Source organism: Apteryx rowi, unplaced genomic scaffold (genome assembly GCF_003343035.1).
Source record: "Apteryx rowi isolate R43461 unplaced genomic scaffold, aptRow1 scaffold_192, whole genome shotgun sequence".
In the NCBI taxonomy this organism is placed as follows: domain Eukaryota; kingdom Metazoa; phylum Chordata; class Aves; order Apterygiformes; family Apterygidae; genus Apteryx; species Apteryx rowi.
In genome coordinates, this window is record NW_020448219.1 from 1242127 (window position 1) to 1261263 (window position 19137).

The window sequence follows — 19137 nt, forward strand, 5'->3', positions numbered from 1 at the left end:
AATTAATCTTGACTACTTTGACCACAGAGACAGGCTTTTTAAAATTCTGCTGTGTGGAGGTTCCCCCTCCCCTACCATCCTGTTATTTTCCAGAAAAAGACAAAGACACAAAACACAAGTTTGGTGTCAAAGATTCATCAGCTGAGCAAAATAAACAACCTCATGATTATCATAAGCATCAGACAACACTGAGGTGTGCTCTGATGTCTACTCGCTGTCCTCTGTCTGCTCCTTTTGATCACAAATCCTTTCTAGACCTGAGAAATCTTTCCAGACTACAACTTAATAAAAAATGATAGGTTTCTATGTACCCCCCTTACTTCTGATGAATTAGAATTTTGGATGCATAACTAACTAATAAAAAAATGATCAGCATTACAGAACAAGTGAGGGTTAGTTTTTCTAATATGTGTTTTGAATATCTTGTTAAGTTCTAGGTACCTACTTTAAAGACAATAAAATGCATGCAAATTAATTTTGAGGAAATTTAGAAAATCGCAAGAGAAACAATTTCAAGTACTAGAGGACTATTGATACTTAAGATAATTAAAGATATAATTTCAAAAAGACATTACAATATCTTATTTTTTTCAGACCCAAGAGTATTATAAACACAAATGGGATTTACTTACTTTTATGATGGTAGGTTTCCATACTCTGAATGAAACATTCACTTGAGTTATGTCAGATGGGACCAGGGCACAATTTATAAATGCACAGCTGTATGTATCACAGTCCTGTTTAAAAGTTACCAGCATGAATTAATAGTAAAAGATTTTTAATATTACTACAATAAAAACATGTAAACACACTATGTAGAAATCATAGATATGCTGTGACATCAACACTAAGTTGATGTTAATTACTGGAGCTTTTTAGATGAAAACTACACTGCAGTAATTAAACAAGTTTTGATTTTCACTCTGTGGTAGAAAGGTCCCAGTTTTTACAGCATAAGCTCATGATCAGAGATCCCTGAAGGAGGCACAGCCTGCCCCCTCGAGAAGTGTTTTTCTGCCAAAACAGCTGTGGCTTGCTTGCAGTGTTTCTTAACCCTTTCAAACTGCTGGATGCCTGAACCTTTCACATGGGAAAAAAAGCTAAGTATCTTACTGCCCAGTGTCATTTGCTAGTTGGGAGGGTAAGAGAAGTTCAGTACTTCAGAGACATCTGCAAGGCTCTGATTACTTTCAATGTCCTGATGACCAGCACTCTGCAGCCCGTATGCTGAGACACCTACACCTATATCACCTCTGTGAAGGATGTATGATAGCATGGCTAAATTCTCTTGGCATAGCTTCGTGGACACCAGAAATTCAGCTTGTACAACTATGCCAAATATGCTGGTTTCTTCCTGACTTACTTACCAACATAACTATGTCAGCAAAATTGTACTCTGCAACTCTTCTGTCTCAGCTAGTGTTAAATGTGAGAGGCCAGTCCTTTTCAACTGGGGTCATCAGTTACATTTCTACTAGTTGTCTAGAAAATCTGTCACATCAGAGTGGTAGCATTTGAAAGCATTTTTAACTGGATGTCTTAAAATTTTTGAAAGGGAGATGAGAAGCTTTCAAAATACTATTATTTGTTAATTACAACAGGTATACAGAAGGTAAAGATTTACTCAGCTATCAAGTGTGCTACCATGATTTACACATCTGCTAAGAACCGGTCCAAAATTCCACTCCATATACAGTTCTGTAGCCAGAAATAATAAAAATATATAGTCAGTCTGATGTAAAGAAGGGTATTTTCAGGGTATTAAGACAAACAAAGTCAGTTTCCATGTAGTTTGAGAGTCAATTTTATACTTTTATTGCAGAAATACTCAGCTCAAAAGATCTGGGTTAATACCTATAAGTAATATATACACTTTATGTAGGCTTACCATAATTGTATCTTTTGTAGGTTCTTTTATGTTTTGCAACACAAATGGTTTCCCAGAGCTGATCTTTAAAGGGTCTACAGGGTGACTAGTTTGGCAGATAGCATTCTGTTAGAAGAAATACAAATATTATTCTTATTGCCTGAATATCCAGTCTTTTACCCCCCTCCCCCCCCAAAAAAAACCCGCCCTTCTTTCCTCTAAAGCCTAAAAGCTCTGTGTGATGGTGTGCTCTTCCCTGCCCCATGCCCTCACCTCTGCCCCCAACCTGACCTCTCCACAAACAGCGCATAGTCAGGGGCTAATTAAGCATGCACCCCCCCAAATACAGCTGGTATGCAAATATGACTACGAGTCACCCATCTTACGCCATAAATAGGAGGCAGCCCAGAGCCTGTTGAGCTCTCCTGCATGGCAGAATTACCTCTCGAGTAGGGATGCCCCTCAAGGTGATGGGGTTCCCTACCCATGACATACCCTTGGTAAGTGACTAATAGCGTGCTGAAACTTTGCAAACTTTGCTAAGTTGCATCTCTGATTGATTGTGCACATAATCCTTTAGATATAAACTGTTGACCAAGTCTGGGACTAAGACTGGATTCAGCTGCACCCAGACTCCTCTGAGAAGGAGTTTGGAAAGCAAGGAGATCCACTCTGAACCTCATGACTCATTGGGAGGGTCTCCTTGACACTTTTGTCTGACCCTGCCCTTCATGCAGTAAATAACCAAGTGTGCCTTGCCATTGTATCTTGTTAAATCAGTTTTATCTGCCATTGAACTTTGTTAAATCACTATCTTATCTCAGTAAAACATATTGCTGCTTCTCCCTTTAGAGTGAATTGCATCACTCATCTGTGACACTCTGGAAACAAGCTAAGATTAATAATATTTATTAAGTGTACTAAGCAGCTAAATGCAATAAAACTGCATATTGCAAGCGTGCAGAAGAGCAAACGCAGATGGCATAGCTATCGAAACACCATTTTTCAAACAAGTGAACTTTTTATGAGATAATTTAATCTAAACTCTGCCCAGCTACTTAAACATCTGCTGTAGAAGCAAATAGGAGCTTCCTGTAAGATGACTGCTACATGAACCAGCAAGAGCTGGCTATTAAGAGAACTGAACAGCTCTTGGATAGGAACACGCCTTCAGACTTAGTTTTCCAAAATCTGCCTTTTTTTCTGTTTCCTTTATCTAGATAGCTTTGAGCTGTGACTGAACAGATGAGTCCCCTGGAAGCTAAAGAACTTCCTAATCCCTAGTATTTACTAGAGCATTTATGTTAGGCTAGATCTTCTTAACTGCAGGAAGGAGATCCACAATGAGCAAACTGCTCAGTGGATTCTGCCTCCGCCCTGCTGCCTGGGGAGGAGTGGGTGTGCGGACACAGCTGCCTGTCCCTGCCTCCTTCAAAAGTAGCTGGCAAACCCTTCAGTAGTGGGTGGGGGGAGAGTGTTTTTTTGGTCCCTTTGTTTTTTTGGTCCAGGTCATTTACTTTCAGAATACTAGTGTGAAGAAGGATTGTGAATTCCCTGCAGTGAACTTTGTCACAATACTATTACTAGGGGGTAGCTACAGGCAGGTGAATTATACCTGAAGAAAAATGCAGATTTGTGAAATTATGTAAAAAACTTAGTTCAAATGCAGTGATTGGCTAGGAATGAAATAACGGGGGAAGGAATTTAGGAACATACATAATTTCTTTGCATTCTAAACATGAAATATTTTTGTTTAAAGCAAACTTTGAACTTTCATTTTGACCCTTTGTTTTGTTTCTAGTGGTGCAACACCTCAAAACTAAATGAAGTATTTGCGATGTGAATGTGTGTGTGTTTCTGAGTAAAAAATACAAAAAAAAGGAGCTTCAGGTCACCACTTAGTAAGATTTGGGTTGTTCAATCACTAAATCATTCATGCAGTTCTAGTTTTAATACCTATAGGAACCATGGGACTTGCTGAAATTGTGATCTCTCCTGCTGCTCTACAGGAATGAAATGGAAAAACTAATCACTCTTGAAATATGGCTGCAGTGAAGAGTATTTGAAAGATGTGACCTACCACACCTTTAAGATGTCTCAGTGCCCCAGACAAGGAAGAGGTCAGAGGATTGCTAGTTTTCGAGAGCAGATGTACAGGAAGGCTACTTTCAGTAACAGAAGAAAAGATTACTGAACAGGAGACTGTGCTCTAGATTTAAATCTAGCAGGACAGTCTCTAGCAGGACTAGAGCCTTCTCAAGAAGAACTGCTAATAAAGGAGATATAATCATAGACTCAGTAGGCAAAACAAAGCAAGAAACTTGTATCTCTGATATCCCAGCCTGGACCCCTTGTCACTTGGCAATATATCAAATTAATCTCATTATCTTCAAATTAGCATTCAGTGCGCTTTTCAGTTTGCTTGTTTCCTTTTGAGAAACTTTGTTTCTGTCTTCCTATGCACACTTTTACCTTCTACTAAAACACCAGCATCTTGTCTTTTAGAAGAAAATCAAGATTAACCTTGAAGCTATGCATAAATCCAAGTACTTGCATTTTGAAATTCCTTGCAACAAACAAAATCTTTTCCAAATTTAAACACCAATAATGAAAACATAAATTCCTAGCTTACGTTGGAAGGTGACAAGGCAGTAAGGTAGAGAAGACTGTTCTTGACTGATGTTTCATTGGGGAATAAGATCTGCAGTGTGAGGTTTGGCATTGGAAAGTGTTCACCTTTTTCAATCTGTAAGAAACAAGAAAAATATGGTTTTGGGGTTCAGTACTTTCCTTATTCTATTGGTATGTGATTGTGGGTTCTTCCTTTTCTGTGGTGTTTTTTTTCTTTTGTGTTTTTTTCGCTCCCCACCATCAGTCATGCCAAAAATGAGTGTGATGAACACTATTACATTTTCCCCAAGAGTAGCCTGTTCTGAATTAGCAGACACATTCTCTTGTGGTCTTCGTAATAAAATGTTTTATTGAAGGAAACTAAGAGAACAGGTGGAAAGGGGTATTTTGACATCGATTCCTTCCTTTCATCTTTTTTTATTGTATCTGCTTGCAATCTGGAACTTCTATGTATAAGCTAATTTCATTGTAATTTTTAAAAAAGCCCCCAAAATGCTTTAACATACCAGAGGAGCCACTGCTGAGAAGGACAGTGACTCCTTGTGGTTCCTTCCCAAGTGTGCTTAGGCAACAGCCTTCCTGCACATCCACTCCTTTCCCCTCTTTTCCCTGACAAGACATGCATTCCCCAGGTCACAGGACACAATTATAAGCTGCAGGTCCTTCTGAACAGGCCTTCTGTGGCAGAGAAAATGCATCAGTGGAATTGGTGGCAGGCAAATTGGTGATCCTGCCTCAGAAGCAGATGAGCTTAATAAATACTCAGGATCCCTTTCATGTTTTTTTCTTCTGACAACTTATTTATGATAAGCTGCCTGCAGAGATGAGTTACTCTTACTAGATCCTAAATGATATGCTTTGCAGTCCAACAGCTCCCTTTTATATTAAGAAAGGGAAGAATTAGAAATCAGATGAATAATGTCTTAAACATCCACCAAAAGCCTTTGGACTACTGGATTTAGACTTTTAAGCTAAAAAGAGAAGCTGAGTAAACACTGTAGGTGGGCTAAAATATATAACAAAACCTTTGTCATTGCTGTATAGAGAGAGCTAGACCTTTCCATCGCCCATTTCTTATAGACAGAAAGTTGATGATGTAGAGACTCTTATTCTTTGTATATCAGACCCTTGCTCAGCTTTGGACCTGACATTGGGAAACAGGGATTCTTTTGAAATGACTAAGTTCAGTCCTATTACCCCTTGAGGCTGGACTTCTAGTCCACCAAATATCTTTTCCATTCCAAGTGATTTTAGTTTGCAATTTTCTGTCAATCAGGAAGACAATGTTCTTAAAGCATGGTATTTCTTTTTCAAAGCTGATAGGTTTTTGGAAATATCTGTTCCAAACTGTAATGAATTTAGGTTGACTTCTAATTTACTAGCACATGCTTTCTTTCCCCTGCTTAAGGCAGTCGCTCTAAAGCCCACTGGAATTATCCCACAGAAAATGGACCACAATGAAAACCTCTGACTCGCATTATTCCTAAGCAAGACAAAAAAAGAGTTAAGCACAAAAAGCTCATACAGAAGGATTAATGTATTGCATACCTGCTACTTAAGCAATAGGTTATCACATTAAGTGAATCAAAGTAGATGAAAATATTTGAAGCCAGTGCCTATACCATGCAGTTTTGTTTCTTACCCTATAATGTAGAGTAACTTCATCCCCAATGTTCTCAGTTGTGTTAATAGCAGTAGGGACAGTATCATTTGCTGCAATTATAACATGGTACTCTTTGGAAACACTGCAGGTTAAAAAACAAACAATATGTACAAAAAACCAATTAACTCTACCAGATAATTATATAGATCTTTTCATTATTTTATTAATCCTCCAGAGCTAATTTTGCCACTAAAGTACAATTCATCCATTTTCTGAGTAGTGCTGTTTTTAAACTATTATGTATATTTCAAATGTTTTCAGTTAAAGCTAGAAATAGGCAAATATTGCTCCCAAAAATGATGCATCAGGGCCTGATTATGTCATCCTTATTTTAGCTGTGCCATTCCTTATTCTAGTACTGCCATGTGAAACAGGCAGATTCCTAAAAAAAAAAAAAAGGAAAAAAAAAAGGAGAGAACAAAGAAAAAGCAGAGCAAAACCAGCTAAGTTCAACCTTGTCCCATATGGGACAAATGAAGGCTGGATTTGAACTCTGAAACGCACTCAAAATGAATTTAACTTAATCATTCACTCGCACACCATGCACTGTATTCTATGACATTTTTTATACACACTATACCTTTTTTTCACAGACAGACTTTAACTGAAGTCCAGTTATTTCTGAAAACAAAGTATGCTACAAGATCTGCATTAATTTTTATCTGAACTGATAAAAAACCCTGCAAGAAACTAAAATTGAGGATAATTTTTGAAGGTGGAAAGAAAACACCATACTATGCATTACCACAGTGATAAAAATTCCTGGCTATCAGGAAGCTGGAAGTGTGCTTTCTTATGAACCTGAAATGCTTCTGAATGAATGGAGCAAAGTACAAGAGTCAACAAAAGCTGCTGTTGTGCTTTCAAACTGCAGATCAAATTTAGATAAGGCGGAGCCTGATAGGGACAGTGACTGCTCCATTATTTCATACAACTGCTGTTTTCAATTAAGCCTGTGCTTCTATTCAAGAGACTAGAAGCTGTCATTTGTAGACGCTTAATCAAGCACAGCTCAACAAGAAAGCAATATTATATTTTCTTTGAGCACCTGCTATTTAATATGCTAGCAAATAGAAGCTTGGAGAAGCATGAATACCTTGCAAATATTAATCCTACTTCGTATTTTATTGGAATTGTAACGTGTCCTCTGTTGTCAGTCAAGGTCTCAGGTGGTTCTTCACTGTCACTAAAACAAAACATGTGCCACTAGGGTCAGACTGTGACATTCATCTGCACACACAATAGGACTACTGGAGAGACTGAAATACTTAAAGCTCTGGGTACAAAAACACACTAGTCACTTCCAGTTAATTATTAGCTACTAAAAGTAAATTCAAAAAGCTATTTCCAGTAACTAAAAAGGTAAGCCCTGCATGAGTCCCAGCTCAGAGACACATCTTTGTTAAAAAGAGAATACAGACTGCAGCTGACTGAATGAACATGGATCACACCACGGCCACTATTCTTGCACCACTCCTGTATTTTCCAGGGATGGCAAACACCAAGGGCAAGTGAGGTCCATTGACCCACCCAGCTCTATCAAGGCAAACTTCTGCAATGCTGGTGCTGTTTAAGGGCTGAGCCTTTCCATAGCATAGACTGCAACTTATGCTAAAATCTATGGTAATTTTGTAAGTGATTAAAACTTTTCTGAAGCTAAAACTCCTGTGAATTCTGACTCATTTGTGACTCACAGGCTCTAGAGACAAACAGCTATTTAGTCTACTCGATTTACTGCTTGTTACTCTTCAGTACATCTCTAAAGCTGTCTGCTCTACAGATTATTTAACCTCTTCTGAGTTTTACTATGAAACACAAAGCTGCAGTGCTTTCTCAAAACAAAACAAAACAAAAAAAACCCCACAAGACAAAAAACAACAACTGCAACTAACCTTGTTGCATATACATGAACAGTAGCATTTTCCAGTAGATAAGATGCATTGAACTGGAATGATATTTTGAAGGAAATCTGTTTGAAGAAATAAATTACACATTTTTAAAGGCAATAAAGGAAATAAAAGCACACTAATAAGGTTTGATCTGATGAAAAATGAGCTAAATTTCGGTACTTGTATCTATGGAATCCTTATTCACATTTTAACCCTTTTCTATGAAAGAATCCCCTTTTTTGATTTTGCCCCAAACAAGAAGGAAATCTAATAGTCACCACTTTATTAAACAATAGCCTCAAATTTTCAGAACTGAGAAGTCTCAATAAAATTTCTTACATATGTATTAGAAATACATAGCTAAATGATTCTTAATACAACCCAGCTGATCTTGCAAGCAATCTACCAAAACCACTTTTTTCTCCACTGCCTGAAGAAGGAACTAAATGCCAAAGCCTCACAACTACAGTGGAGATGAGCTGCTTAGAGAAGGCTGCTGGAATTTCACCTACAGTGTACAGTAAAATGCCTAGAATACTGAACAAAAATGTTTACAGTGTAAATAAATGACTACTGGGTATCACAAAAATTGCCTACTCATTATAACCAAGGCCAACATGGATTCTCCTGGCCTTAGAACAACACAGAGCAAAGAAACCTTCCCCACATAAGAACATTTTACCTCTTGCGCAGGTTTTAGAAATGGATATCCCACTTTACAGGTGATGTTGTGATTGGACTCGCAACTATCTTTCTGAATATCCTAAACAGAAAAGAAAGTGAAATCAGTTTTTTATAGTTTGACCATGTGCAAACACTTGTTAAATTTTGACCAAGAAAATAAACCATCAATGGTTTATCAAACCTATATAACACTGTCACTTTTCATCATCAAAACATTGTAAGAGTCAAAATTTTAGCTGAACTGGAACTAAAATAGGAAGCCACAACATCTGCAAAACAATTTCCACATATGGACATCTACATCAGTTAGTTGCCATTATTCCCTTCCAGTGAAAGCATTTGGAACGTTAACATTTATTATATACAAACTGGACCTCATGTAAATTAGTCACAGGGTCTAACAGATCAACATATGTATAAGTACGTAGTATTTATGTGTAATTTTGGAAACTGTGTACCTAACTTGGGATCAAAAAATGACATTCATTCTTCATAAATTATGGCCACAGGGTCACCAACAGGGCTATGGACCCTTGATTTCTCATAATATTCTTCAGGCAACATGAAGACTGTTGACTGAAAACAAACTTCTCAAATGTTTATCACCTGAGCTGGGGTGAATTCTTAGTCTATATACTGAGTCAGGCCCTTTGGTGAACATAAGCAGAAAAACAGCTACTTTGGAAATGCTCTGAGGTAGGTATGAGGCAGGCACTGAGCCGTGCTGCCCTTCCAAGGCAGTGCTTTTTTTGTACGTGTGCAAAAGGAGAATTTGAGGAGCTCAGGAACTGTACTGATGAATAAGAAGGCATTTCTGGGTCTACAGATGTACAAAGGATTTGTGATTTTGATATTCATCTCTTAGACACAGGCACTTACTTTCTGCCTTAGTGTCATTGTAAAACTTGTGTCTGTCATTAAGGGAGGAGAAGCCATAGTCCACTCAGGTCAAAATAAATACACTATCTTAGATGTGTAAGTGAGGATGGCACTCCCAATGACAGCTCTTCCAATTGACTGAGAGGATGCCAGAGCAGTAAAATTCAGGCCTTAATATAATGGATTCCTCAGATCTCCCTAGCAATATAGATTATGATAAAGATAAAAGTGAAAAATTCCTACCTCAATTCCTGCAAAAATAATATTTGGAGAATACTGAACCAAAACTCTAGTATTATAGGCACTGTCTTTTTTGTTCTTGACAGATAGTTGGATGGTGAACTTATCATTTCGTGACTTCACAATGAATGGAGAAGAGCTGTAAAATAAAATAAGTTTGTTGGACATCTTAACTTTAAATCTGTTTTCTGATTTGGAAATTATGCCATAGTGTTATCTTATTAGAGTACAGAGTTTATAATTTACATAGAAATTTTGTACAGATATTAAGTGATACAGTAAATCCAGTGTAGTTACCTGTCTCCAGCTATGCTTGCTTTTACATTTAGAACGAGATCTGAAATGCATTTATTTTTGGCTCCACAATCTTTTCTGAAAGAAATCTGCAACAATAGTATTTTCTCAATTTTATTACATTTATTATCAAAATTAAATACTTGCATTTAATGCATTATCTTATTTTATATAATAAGGTCTTCTGTCTGACAGTCAAAGAAGTCTTTCCTAATATTAATCAGTACATGTAAAGTGTGCAGGTGAAACATAACCTTATAAGTTATTCCCTTATAAGTTACAAACATCTAGGTTACAAAAAGAGTCAATAGTAGTATGAATGATGCCTAGCACCACCCAAAGTATATGACTAACATTCCCCTGCTCTATCCACGTAAAACAGACAATAAAATTGCTTGTACTCTCTTTTATCTTCTGTTAACTTTGGACAGCTTTAAAACCCAGTGCTGATTCCCCAAGCTCATTGAATTGAGCTCTTCACTCCTGGAGACTTGTTTGGAAGAAACATCTTCTGGACAGGCTCAGCCACCCTTCCTCTACAGCCAATTTGTGGATGATACTTTCAGACCTTGTGTGGGCTATGAATTTTACCCTAAATACTTTGGGTATTAATACAGACTCTTACTGACTTACACATTTATATACTGAATTTGTCAAGTTGCTGTCAAGTACAGGTCCACTCTCTGGATCAGAGAAATTGAATTCCAGCAAAACCTTTACAGGGTCCTGAAAGTCAGGCTTGTCCTAGAAGATAAAGAAAATGAGATTACTGTTATGGACATTCACTTTAATATCTAAGCGACTGAAGGAGGATTAAAAAAAATACAGAATGCTGAGATAAAATATTTTCCAGTCACACTGTTGCCATCCTTACTGTGCTAGGAAAGCATTCAAATGCCTGTAACTGATGACAAAGCATTTAGTGTGTAAGCCAAACCTTATAAATACCTACTGTTGTTTTTGTGTGTCTCATCTCATCATAGAAATGTCACATAGCCCAAGCATTTCCAACACAGATTTATTTAAGAATGCCTCAGAAATGTCAGCTTGACCTTTTCTTTTTTTATTGTGCTTACAGGATCAGTAAGATGAACAGGAGCAGTATCATCTTGTGTGAAGTCAAAATTGGGAAATGTATTGCATATTCAAGCAAATACTAGGTATCACTTATCATTAGTTTTGAATTCAGCTACAGCTGTGAAACTGCTAATATTTTAAATGTAGCTAGCTTATAATATACATCTCTGTTCACTCTGCACATTAGTTATAATCTGGACAATTTCATACCTACAGTTGCTAATTACATTCCTGTTTTACAGTGTATTAGTATTCTTTATCTCAAACCTAATTTGAGACTTTTTTGATTATACAGTTTTACTAGAAGGAATCCAATATGCAAATTAGCCTTTCAGCCCCCATGCTCCTGCTGAGTATTGAACGCACCTAAATATTAACCACTACGGCTGCGGAATTCAACTAAATGTGTTATGCTCTTTCTAAACACAGATACATAGCAGAGACAATAGTAAACAGTCTTTACATATAAATAAATAGTTTATAACTATATGCATACACAAATATACAAATCCTAAATAGTAAATGAATTTCATGTACACTTCTTAATTATAATTCTAGATGCAGAATTTTCATCCAGTTTATAATTAATACAATATATTAAAGACTTATTACAATATCAACATGAGAAAAACATAGCCACTTTAAATGATTTACTTGCCAACATGTAGAAGTTATGTTTAATACATTCTGACCCTTTGATGGTAATATTTTTTTGCATTTTCCTCTCATGGCTCTCTGTGAACAAGCTTCGAGATATTTGTCTTTGTGAGTCAAGAGTAATCCAATACTGTAGACCTGCAAAGGAAGTTCAGATCAGCATTATGACCAAATTTACCTCTTTTTTTTTTGCCAATATTTTAAATGCACTTTGAATACTGAATTTAAAAAAGAGTTACATTACATTTTTTTGAGAAGTAAACTAATGTGAGTAATGAGAGTAACAGTTCTATATGCAAAGATTCTATAGCTTGGTGCTTGTCTACTTACTGGATTCAAATACATCTTCCTTAGATTTTAGTCTGGTTTCAAAACAAATTGTGGCATTTATGCATACGGTTTTTCTTTTATTTATCTGACAGTTTTGCTGTTGGATATTGATTTCTTGGGGTGTAAACTGCATGGAAGCAGTTACTTCAGCCACATCACGAGACCTTAACAAAAAGACAAAAAGGGAAGGAATCCCCTGAAAATAACAGCAGCAACTTTTATAACTTTTTAAAAATGAACCTATAAAATGTGCAATCCTGGACATTAAAATACACATATTTGATGATGTAGACAGGTAATTAGTAACACAGTCTATACAGAGTACCAGTAAACTATATATTAAAGATAAAATGGTCACAGGGTTTCTCTACAGTGCTGTACGTCTTATAGAATGGGGTACAAGATGAAAGGAAAGATTTTCAAAAGCATTTAAGCAATTATAGAGCCAGTTCTGTTTCAAAAGACATTTTGACATTTCAGAAAGCTCCATTTCGGAAGACTCAGACCCATTCTCAGTAGCAGCCGCAGAGGAAGAAGTTACTACCCATGGAGGATAGCACGTCAGCTCTTAGGCTATGGGTAGATAAACAAGCCGCGATTCACTAGCAGCTTGCACCACTTGAGCTCCCCTTTGCCCTTCACCCCTGTGCCCGCAATGCGTTACTTCGCTCTGGCTCAGTTCCTTGTCTGAGCTCAATACGGAATATCCCAGCATACTAAACCAGCAGAAAGCAGCTGGCGAAGTATCTTTCTTCAGCTCTGTGATCCAAGCAGCGCAGGGAAGGGGCAGGTGAGCCCTGGCCGCAGGGAGAGCCTGGTGGGGGTGAGTAGGCACTGGGCTGGCAGGGAGAAGGACAGGAGCTGTGGCAGCAGCACGCAGGTCGCCGACCCGGCAGCTTTCTGAAGCAGCTTGGGCAGTCCTTGCTCTTGCTCTTATCGCCTCCCTTAACTTAAATGGATGAAAGTTTTGATGCTGCTGCAAGGTGAACAGACTGAAGCTCAGGTCGAAGTTAAAAAATGACTTTCAAAAATAACGGGTGGAAGGGGAGGGGGTGATCTTTGTTCCAGCTCGATCAGTTCCCTGTCCCAGCTCCCTGCACGGCTGCACAAGCATTTGGAAGGACTGCAGAGACCGGGTGTGATTGCTTAGCCAGCGCTGTCCCTGGCAGATGAGAATGCCAGGCTCTTCTGTATGAAGAAGTATGCCTGTGTCCACAGCAAATATGAAGCAGTAGGCATTAACTTAAACTTTCATGAAAGGATTTTAAGCAAAAGCATTTTACCTCCCAGTTACGATGGTCAGCTAGTGCACAGTGACTTGCCAAGCTACACCAACCTGACTGTCGAGCCTTTAAGCACCCTGGACCCCATATCTCACCGAGAATCAGTGGGATTTGCACTGTGTCCCCAGCCAATAAAAATATTATTTAGAGAGTTCAGATCTTCAGAAAAAAAACACCCAAAATATTTGTTGCTTTTGATGCCTCCAGCATATAAACTGGCAAACTCAATCATGCTGAAGGGACAATAAATTATATTAATGTAACAAGGCAAAAGCTGCTGTAAGCACTGCATACAGCTGGCAAAGTTGCAAGAAAAATGATTCTTTTACTTGTCTCAAGACTTACTACAGATCAGACATCCACTGAACCAAGTAGTAAAAAACTTGCAGAAAATATCATTTCCCCCTGGGGAAGGCCCTTGAAAGTCTTAATATGAATATCGGGTAGTTTGCTTATCATTCTAGAGGTGATCAGTTATGGAGAATTCTCAGCTTTCATAAAAATAAAGAAATAATCTACCTCATCATTATTTCAGAAAAAAGTTTGTAAATGTCATCAAAATTGAGGGTAGAAACTATAAAACAGGAAATCCCTAACTTTTTGTTATGATATTAAAGTTCAAGTCATGTTTTCATTCTGTGAGGACTGTGGGTCATAACTCTTAAAAGTCTGGAGTCGGTAACATTGAGTTTCCTTCCAAATCATCTTACAGTCTTAGAACCTGATCCTACAGAGACTTTGATGCATTCTTCTCTGTACTGAGAGCTGTCCTACTAGTTTTGTGGAGATGAAGTCCTAAAAGGCAAAACATCTGGGAAAGGCAATGCAATGGGCTAAAAGGGTAAAGGACAAAAAGAGCGTAACACAACGCAACAGGATGTATTTAAAAAGGATTAAGACTTTGTGTCACCCTTCTCATATGTTAGGCTGTAAGAGCTAAAAGTCAGGTGTAATTGCACAACAGTGAAAGCAATCAGTTGGCTTAGCAATTGCTTTTCCAGGGAGAAAGCTGTGAAATAGCTTTAGTTCTGCCTTAGGAAAGGGATTCCATGTTATCATGTTTATTTATCTTACTGGTATTTTTTTCATCTCCCTTTAAGAATATATTGCCCATTAAACCATCTGAATCATTTAATTTTGTAGAGAAAATGAATTCACTGTTCAGCAGAATGTTTAATTTAATATTTCCAAGTTTCTTGGTAGGGAGCCAAACTAGAGTTTTCTTAGTGACACCTTTATATTTGAACCTGCCCTTGGTATTGCTAAGAAGACAATATGCAATGCAATGTAATAAAGAGAATATTTTTTTTTTCTGTTATACTTTGTGCCACAAGTGGAGCAAGTTTCTATTCTGAACACGATCTAGGAGACGAACTTCATACTTGGCTATCAAGGTTTCTAAAACATTTCTGTTATTATTTTCCATTACATTTTATACTACTTCCTCCAGAGAGACATTAAAATATGATTTACAGCTAGTGTCAAAGTATGAGATAAAATCTGATATGATTAATAGATATCATACGATAAATTATTTTTTCTACCCTGACAGATGCTGCTAGTATCCATACCAGAAGAGGGTAGCACCACCAAGGCCTCCGATAGTGACATCAATCAGCCCGTCATCGTTTAAATCCATTTCTCCATGCACAGACTGGCCAAAAAATTTCACTTTTTCCCCATCTCCACCTGATGGAATACGCTGTGAAAAGCATTAACAGGTTTATGCAGTGTATATTGATGAATATTATAAAAACCTTCAAGACGCATTTGTTTGCACTTACAGGGCTTTTAAACTCTTTAAATATATTAAGTTTTCATTAGAATACTTCTGAAAGGGTTACTATGGTGATGAACACACTATAAATTTTCAGAATTACAAAATACCTACTTTTCTGGTTGCAGAGAACATTTTAGAAGGTTTCTAATGAAAACATGGAAATATATTTTATAACAATATTAGAGTCAAATTTGGCTAAATCAGACTGAGTTTAAAAGTACAGAGCATTTTAAAAAAGAAGCTGCCATGACAGGTGAAGTCAGTTTGATCTCGTGTTGGAAAGACAAAGGAAAATGAGGATTGTGCTACATACACTTAAAGCAGCTGCCAGTCCTTAAAGTTTTACTCCATACCTGTGTATATTTTTTACTGATCGTGTGGCCATGCCCATGATAAATATAAACAGCTCCCCGATGATCATCCTCTAAGGGTGATCCTATTACAATGTCATTATATCCATCAAGGTTGAGATCCTTTACTGCAGCGATCGCAGTTCCAAAGCGTGCACCACAAGGCTCATTCTTGAGAACTTTGCAGGTATCATGTTTTAATGGAGAGCAGCATGTTTGCTTTACAGGTTCGAGACTCATCTGATATTCAAACTTTGTCTGTGAAAGAATAAATTTAGAGTTTGTGGATTTCCATCAGCATTTTGGCAATGAAGGTTTTTAAGAGCTCCTGTACAGAATACAAACTGATGAACTAAATGAAAAATTACATCCCATTCATAATGACAGTGTGCTGGAAAAACTGTCATTCTGGAACTATAATTCAAATGTTCTTTTTAAGAAGCTGACGGGAAAGTCTCTCTCTCTCTCTCTCTCTCTCTCTCTCTGTATTTAGATGCTTATACACATTTCTTGAAGTTGCAGGTTCACAGGAAAGCATACTATCATAACAGTGTTTGGATGATACTATAATTAAAACACTTAATTCTTAAGATACTGTACAGACTTTTTCCAAAGACAGTCTCTTAGTCTGAGAAGTAAGTCAAGTTTATGATGGATCACAGATGGCAGTACTCTAATTCCAGAACAAAAGACAGCATTTCTCTCACAGAGGCTGAATTCTATCCTCAGCACACACACATACACACACACAGAGTACATACATATTCCATGTCCTTACATATGTATTCTTCTGGCCAACAGTGTCCAATGTGCATGAATCCTAGATCAAACCCCCAAATATGGTATGCTATGTATCTAATCTATCCAAGAAAGAGATTGTCCCATGGGTTCCATGTTAGAAATGAACAGCAGCAAGAGGTTGCTTCATCTCCTTTGTTTGGAGACGGATAAAAGGAATCACAGGGAAAACAAATTTAAAACCCTTGCATTATTAGAGGACATGGAATTCTTGTTTTCTTGCCAGCCCTATTCACCAGCAAGTTGTTGTTAGCGACATGCACGTAGAAACTGGAACAGCTCCTTGTCGAACAGATCCAGTGTCCTCAGGCCTTTTTCCTGCAATAGCATTTCAGGACACCACTGCTGCTAGGACCTACTTTCATAACTGTTAAGGCAATACACCTTGGTACTAGATTAAAAGAAGAAACAAAGAAGAAAGAAAAAGCACTCATAGACGTTGAGAAGGAGGAACTTATCTATCCGCAGTCTCTGAAGTAGAAGTGATGTACAGAATGCTCAAATTCCTTTCAGGGACTGTAATAGAAAAGGGATTTAGTACTAAGAAGCAAGAGGGGCAGTATGACACTGACTTATGGATATATACAGGGAAGATATAGGCAGAAGCTAAATGCAGTTATCACATATATATACTAGGCTGACACAACTGAGTCTAGAAGAGCTCCCTAATGTGTGAAAGCAAAATGAAAATGTGGATAGAAAATTAACCCTATAAATTTGCATTTTATGCCACATTGCAGTTTACAGGATATACTGCTTGTCTACACAAAATACTATATTAGAAAAAAGGTGAGAAAACAAGAGTTTGAGAAGAAAATTTTCCAAAAAATAATCTGTATTATACTCTCCTAATTGTCAGAATTATGTTTCTTTGTTTTCAACAGGTCATCTCCCCCAGCTCAAATTATCACATTTGTTTAAAATAAGGCTGTAAGGATAGAAGATAATAAGGAGCATGTTCTGTTCGTGTCCAGTAAATATCATCCTTACCTTGTTGAGAGCATACACATACACTTTTCCTTGCTCTTCTTTTTCAGTTCCCATATACATAGGAGCTCCAACAAGAAGAAGGTCTGTAAATGAGTCCCTGTTGATGTCTATTGTGGTAATAACACCCCCAAAATACGACCCAATCTGGAGGAGGATATAAGGCATAAATCAGAGGCATAGTCAGCAGCATAATGCAAGATTTCCTATTCAGAGACCTGTTTTACAGATGCTTACAACAATGTCAAATTTTAACCACAAAGACAGAAATTTTCTTTGCTACCTATCAAGGTTTTTTGTTTGTTTGCCTTTGAAACTTGTTTTTTTTGTTTTGGGGTCTGTTGTTGTTGGATTTTTTTAAGCATAATCCAAAAAAACTTTTAACTTTTTTGAGTTTGAAAGGTACAAATGGTGCCTCCTAGATGGTAAGGGGAGTTAGACCTCTCAGGTTGTATAGAGAGAGACAGCATTTGAATAGAAATGTCTTTGGGATGCTAATTTTCTCTTTGGTTCCAGCAATAATTAATAGAAGGAACAAAATCAACGGTTTTAGGCTAACCGGGGAAAAAGGTAGGAGAATGGATAAAATGCCCTGAAACAACACAGTGTAGACAATCTCCAAAATTCCCAAGTCACCACTGAATGCAGAGGAACAAGAGCTGCTCAAAGACCTGAGACATGTATAGACCAGGCACAAGGTGTGGGATTCATCTGATTACATTCAGCTGACAGCTAAGCTAGTCACCCTGAATTTTCTTTATAGTCAGCATAAGAAACAATCTCTTCTAGTGCATGATGCTTCTTATCCCACAGAAGGTGCTTCAAATAGGCCAGATCACTTAAACCTTAAAAATGCGTACTTTCCTAATTTCCTACTTTCTCTAAAGGGACCCAAGATTGATTAGCTGAGCTGTAGACACCAACTATAGATGTTGAAAATTAGGTAACCTGAATTCTACTGAAAGAATATTGTACTGCAGCCTGAGTAGACTTGAACAAACAGGTCTTTCAACCCTCTTGTGTGTAATATTATACTACCATCTATAATTATGTGATTACATGTTATTTTTTCCTGTAGGAACAGCTCTCAGTGAGCTGCTACTCAGTACATCAAGCATCTATTCAATATTTTTTGCTATCTCAGTTGATGATCTCCCACAAAACCCTCCTTATCACACCCATTTCCCACCCATGATATACCCCTTTCATTCAAAGGATGGACAGAATTACCAGTCCAGAGGCGGCTATAACCACTTTGATATCAGCAAAGGTTTACCACACACAGAGAAAATTTCCACGGGACTCTGACTGCTCTAAGTCCATTTACCATTACATATTAGATCAGAGAATCTACCTAACCTTTGTTTCTGATCTTGCTTACAACTTACAATTTCATTTGCTCTTCTGGTACAGAGTTCTCATTTGAAATCATTACTTCTATTTCTCATGCCAAATTTCTCTTATATGTCAATCTAAATACATACTTACTTGTTCTCCATTTAACCTCTGAAGTACTTGCACCTCTTTTCCTTCCATTTTGTAAATGATAACTTGGCCAGTGTGATTGTATCGAGGTTGCCCTGCTATGTATAGTAGGCCTCCAGGTGTCAAGGCTGAGTTCACAGTATATCCTAGGAAACATAAAAGAATACAAGATGCAGCACACATAGAACACATCAGAAAAACTTGCTGTGATTCAGAGCTCTTTTAAGGCTTGATTCTACAATT

General features: G+C 37.5%; 1 protein-coding gene across 1 annotated transcript in view; it reads right to left on the reverse strand.

Annotated features, from left to right (window-relative positions):
- The window catches only part of ITGA1 (integrin subunit alpha 1), a 53681-nt gene that overhangs the window by 6113 nt on the left and 28431 nt on the right, over positions 1-19137 (reverse strand). Inside the window, exons 12-27 of the mRNA XM_026062743.1 lie at positions 18898-19040; positions 17413-17556; positions 15628-15882; positions 15066-15196; positions 12212-12375; positions 11883-12019; positions 10781-10891; positions 10151-10236; positions 9857-9992; positions 8733-8813; positions 8054-8130; positions 7258-7347; positions 6141-6243; positions 4500-4613; positions 1889-1993; positions 633-737 (exon numbers count right to left, since the gene is read on the reverse strand). Coding sequence (XP_025918528.1) covers positions 633-737; positions 1889-1993; positions 4500-4613; positions 6141-6243; positions 7258-7347; positions 8054-8130; positions 8733-8813; positions 9857-9992; positions 10151-10236; positions 10781-10891; positions 11883-12019; positions 12212-12375; positions 15066-15196; positions 15628-15882; positions 17413-17556; positions 18898-19040 — 1982 coding nt within the window. The remainder of the gene's footprint in view (positions 1-632; positions 738-1888; positions 1994-4499; positions 4614-6140; positions 6244-7257; positions 7348-8053; positions 8131-8732; positions 8814-9856; positions 9993-10150; positions 10237-10780; positions 10892-11882; positions 12020-12211; positions 12376-15065; positions 15197-15627; positions 15883-17412; positions 17557-18897; positions 19041-19137) is intronic.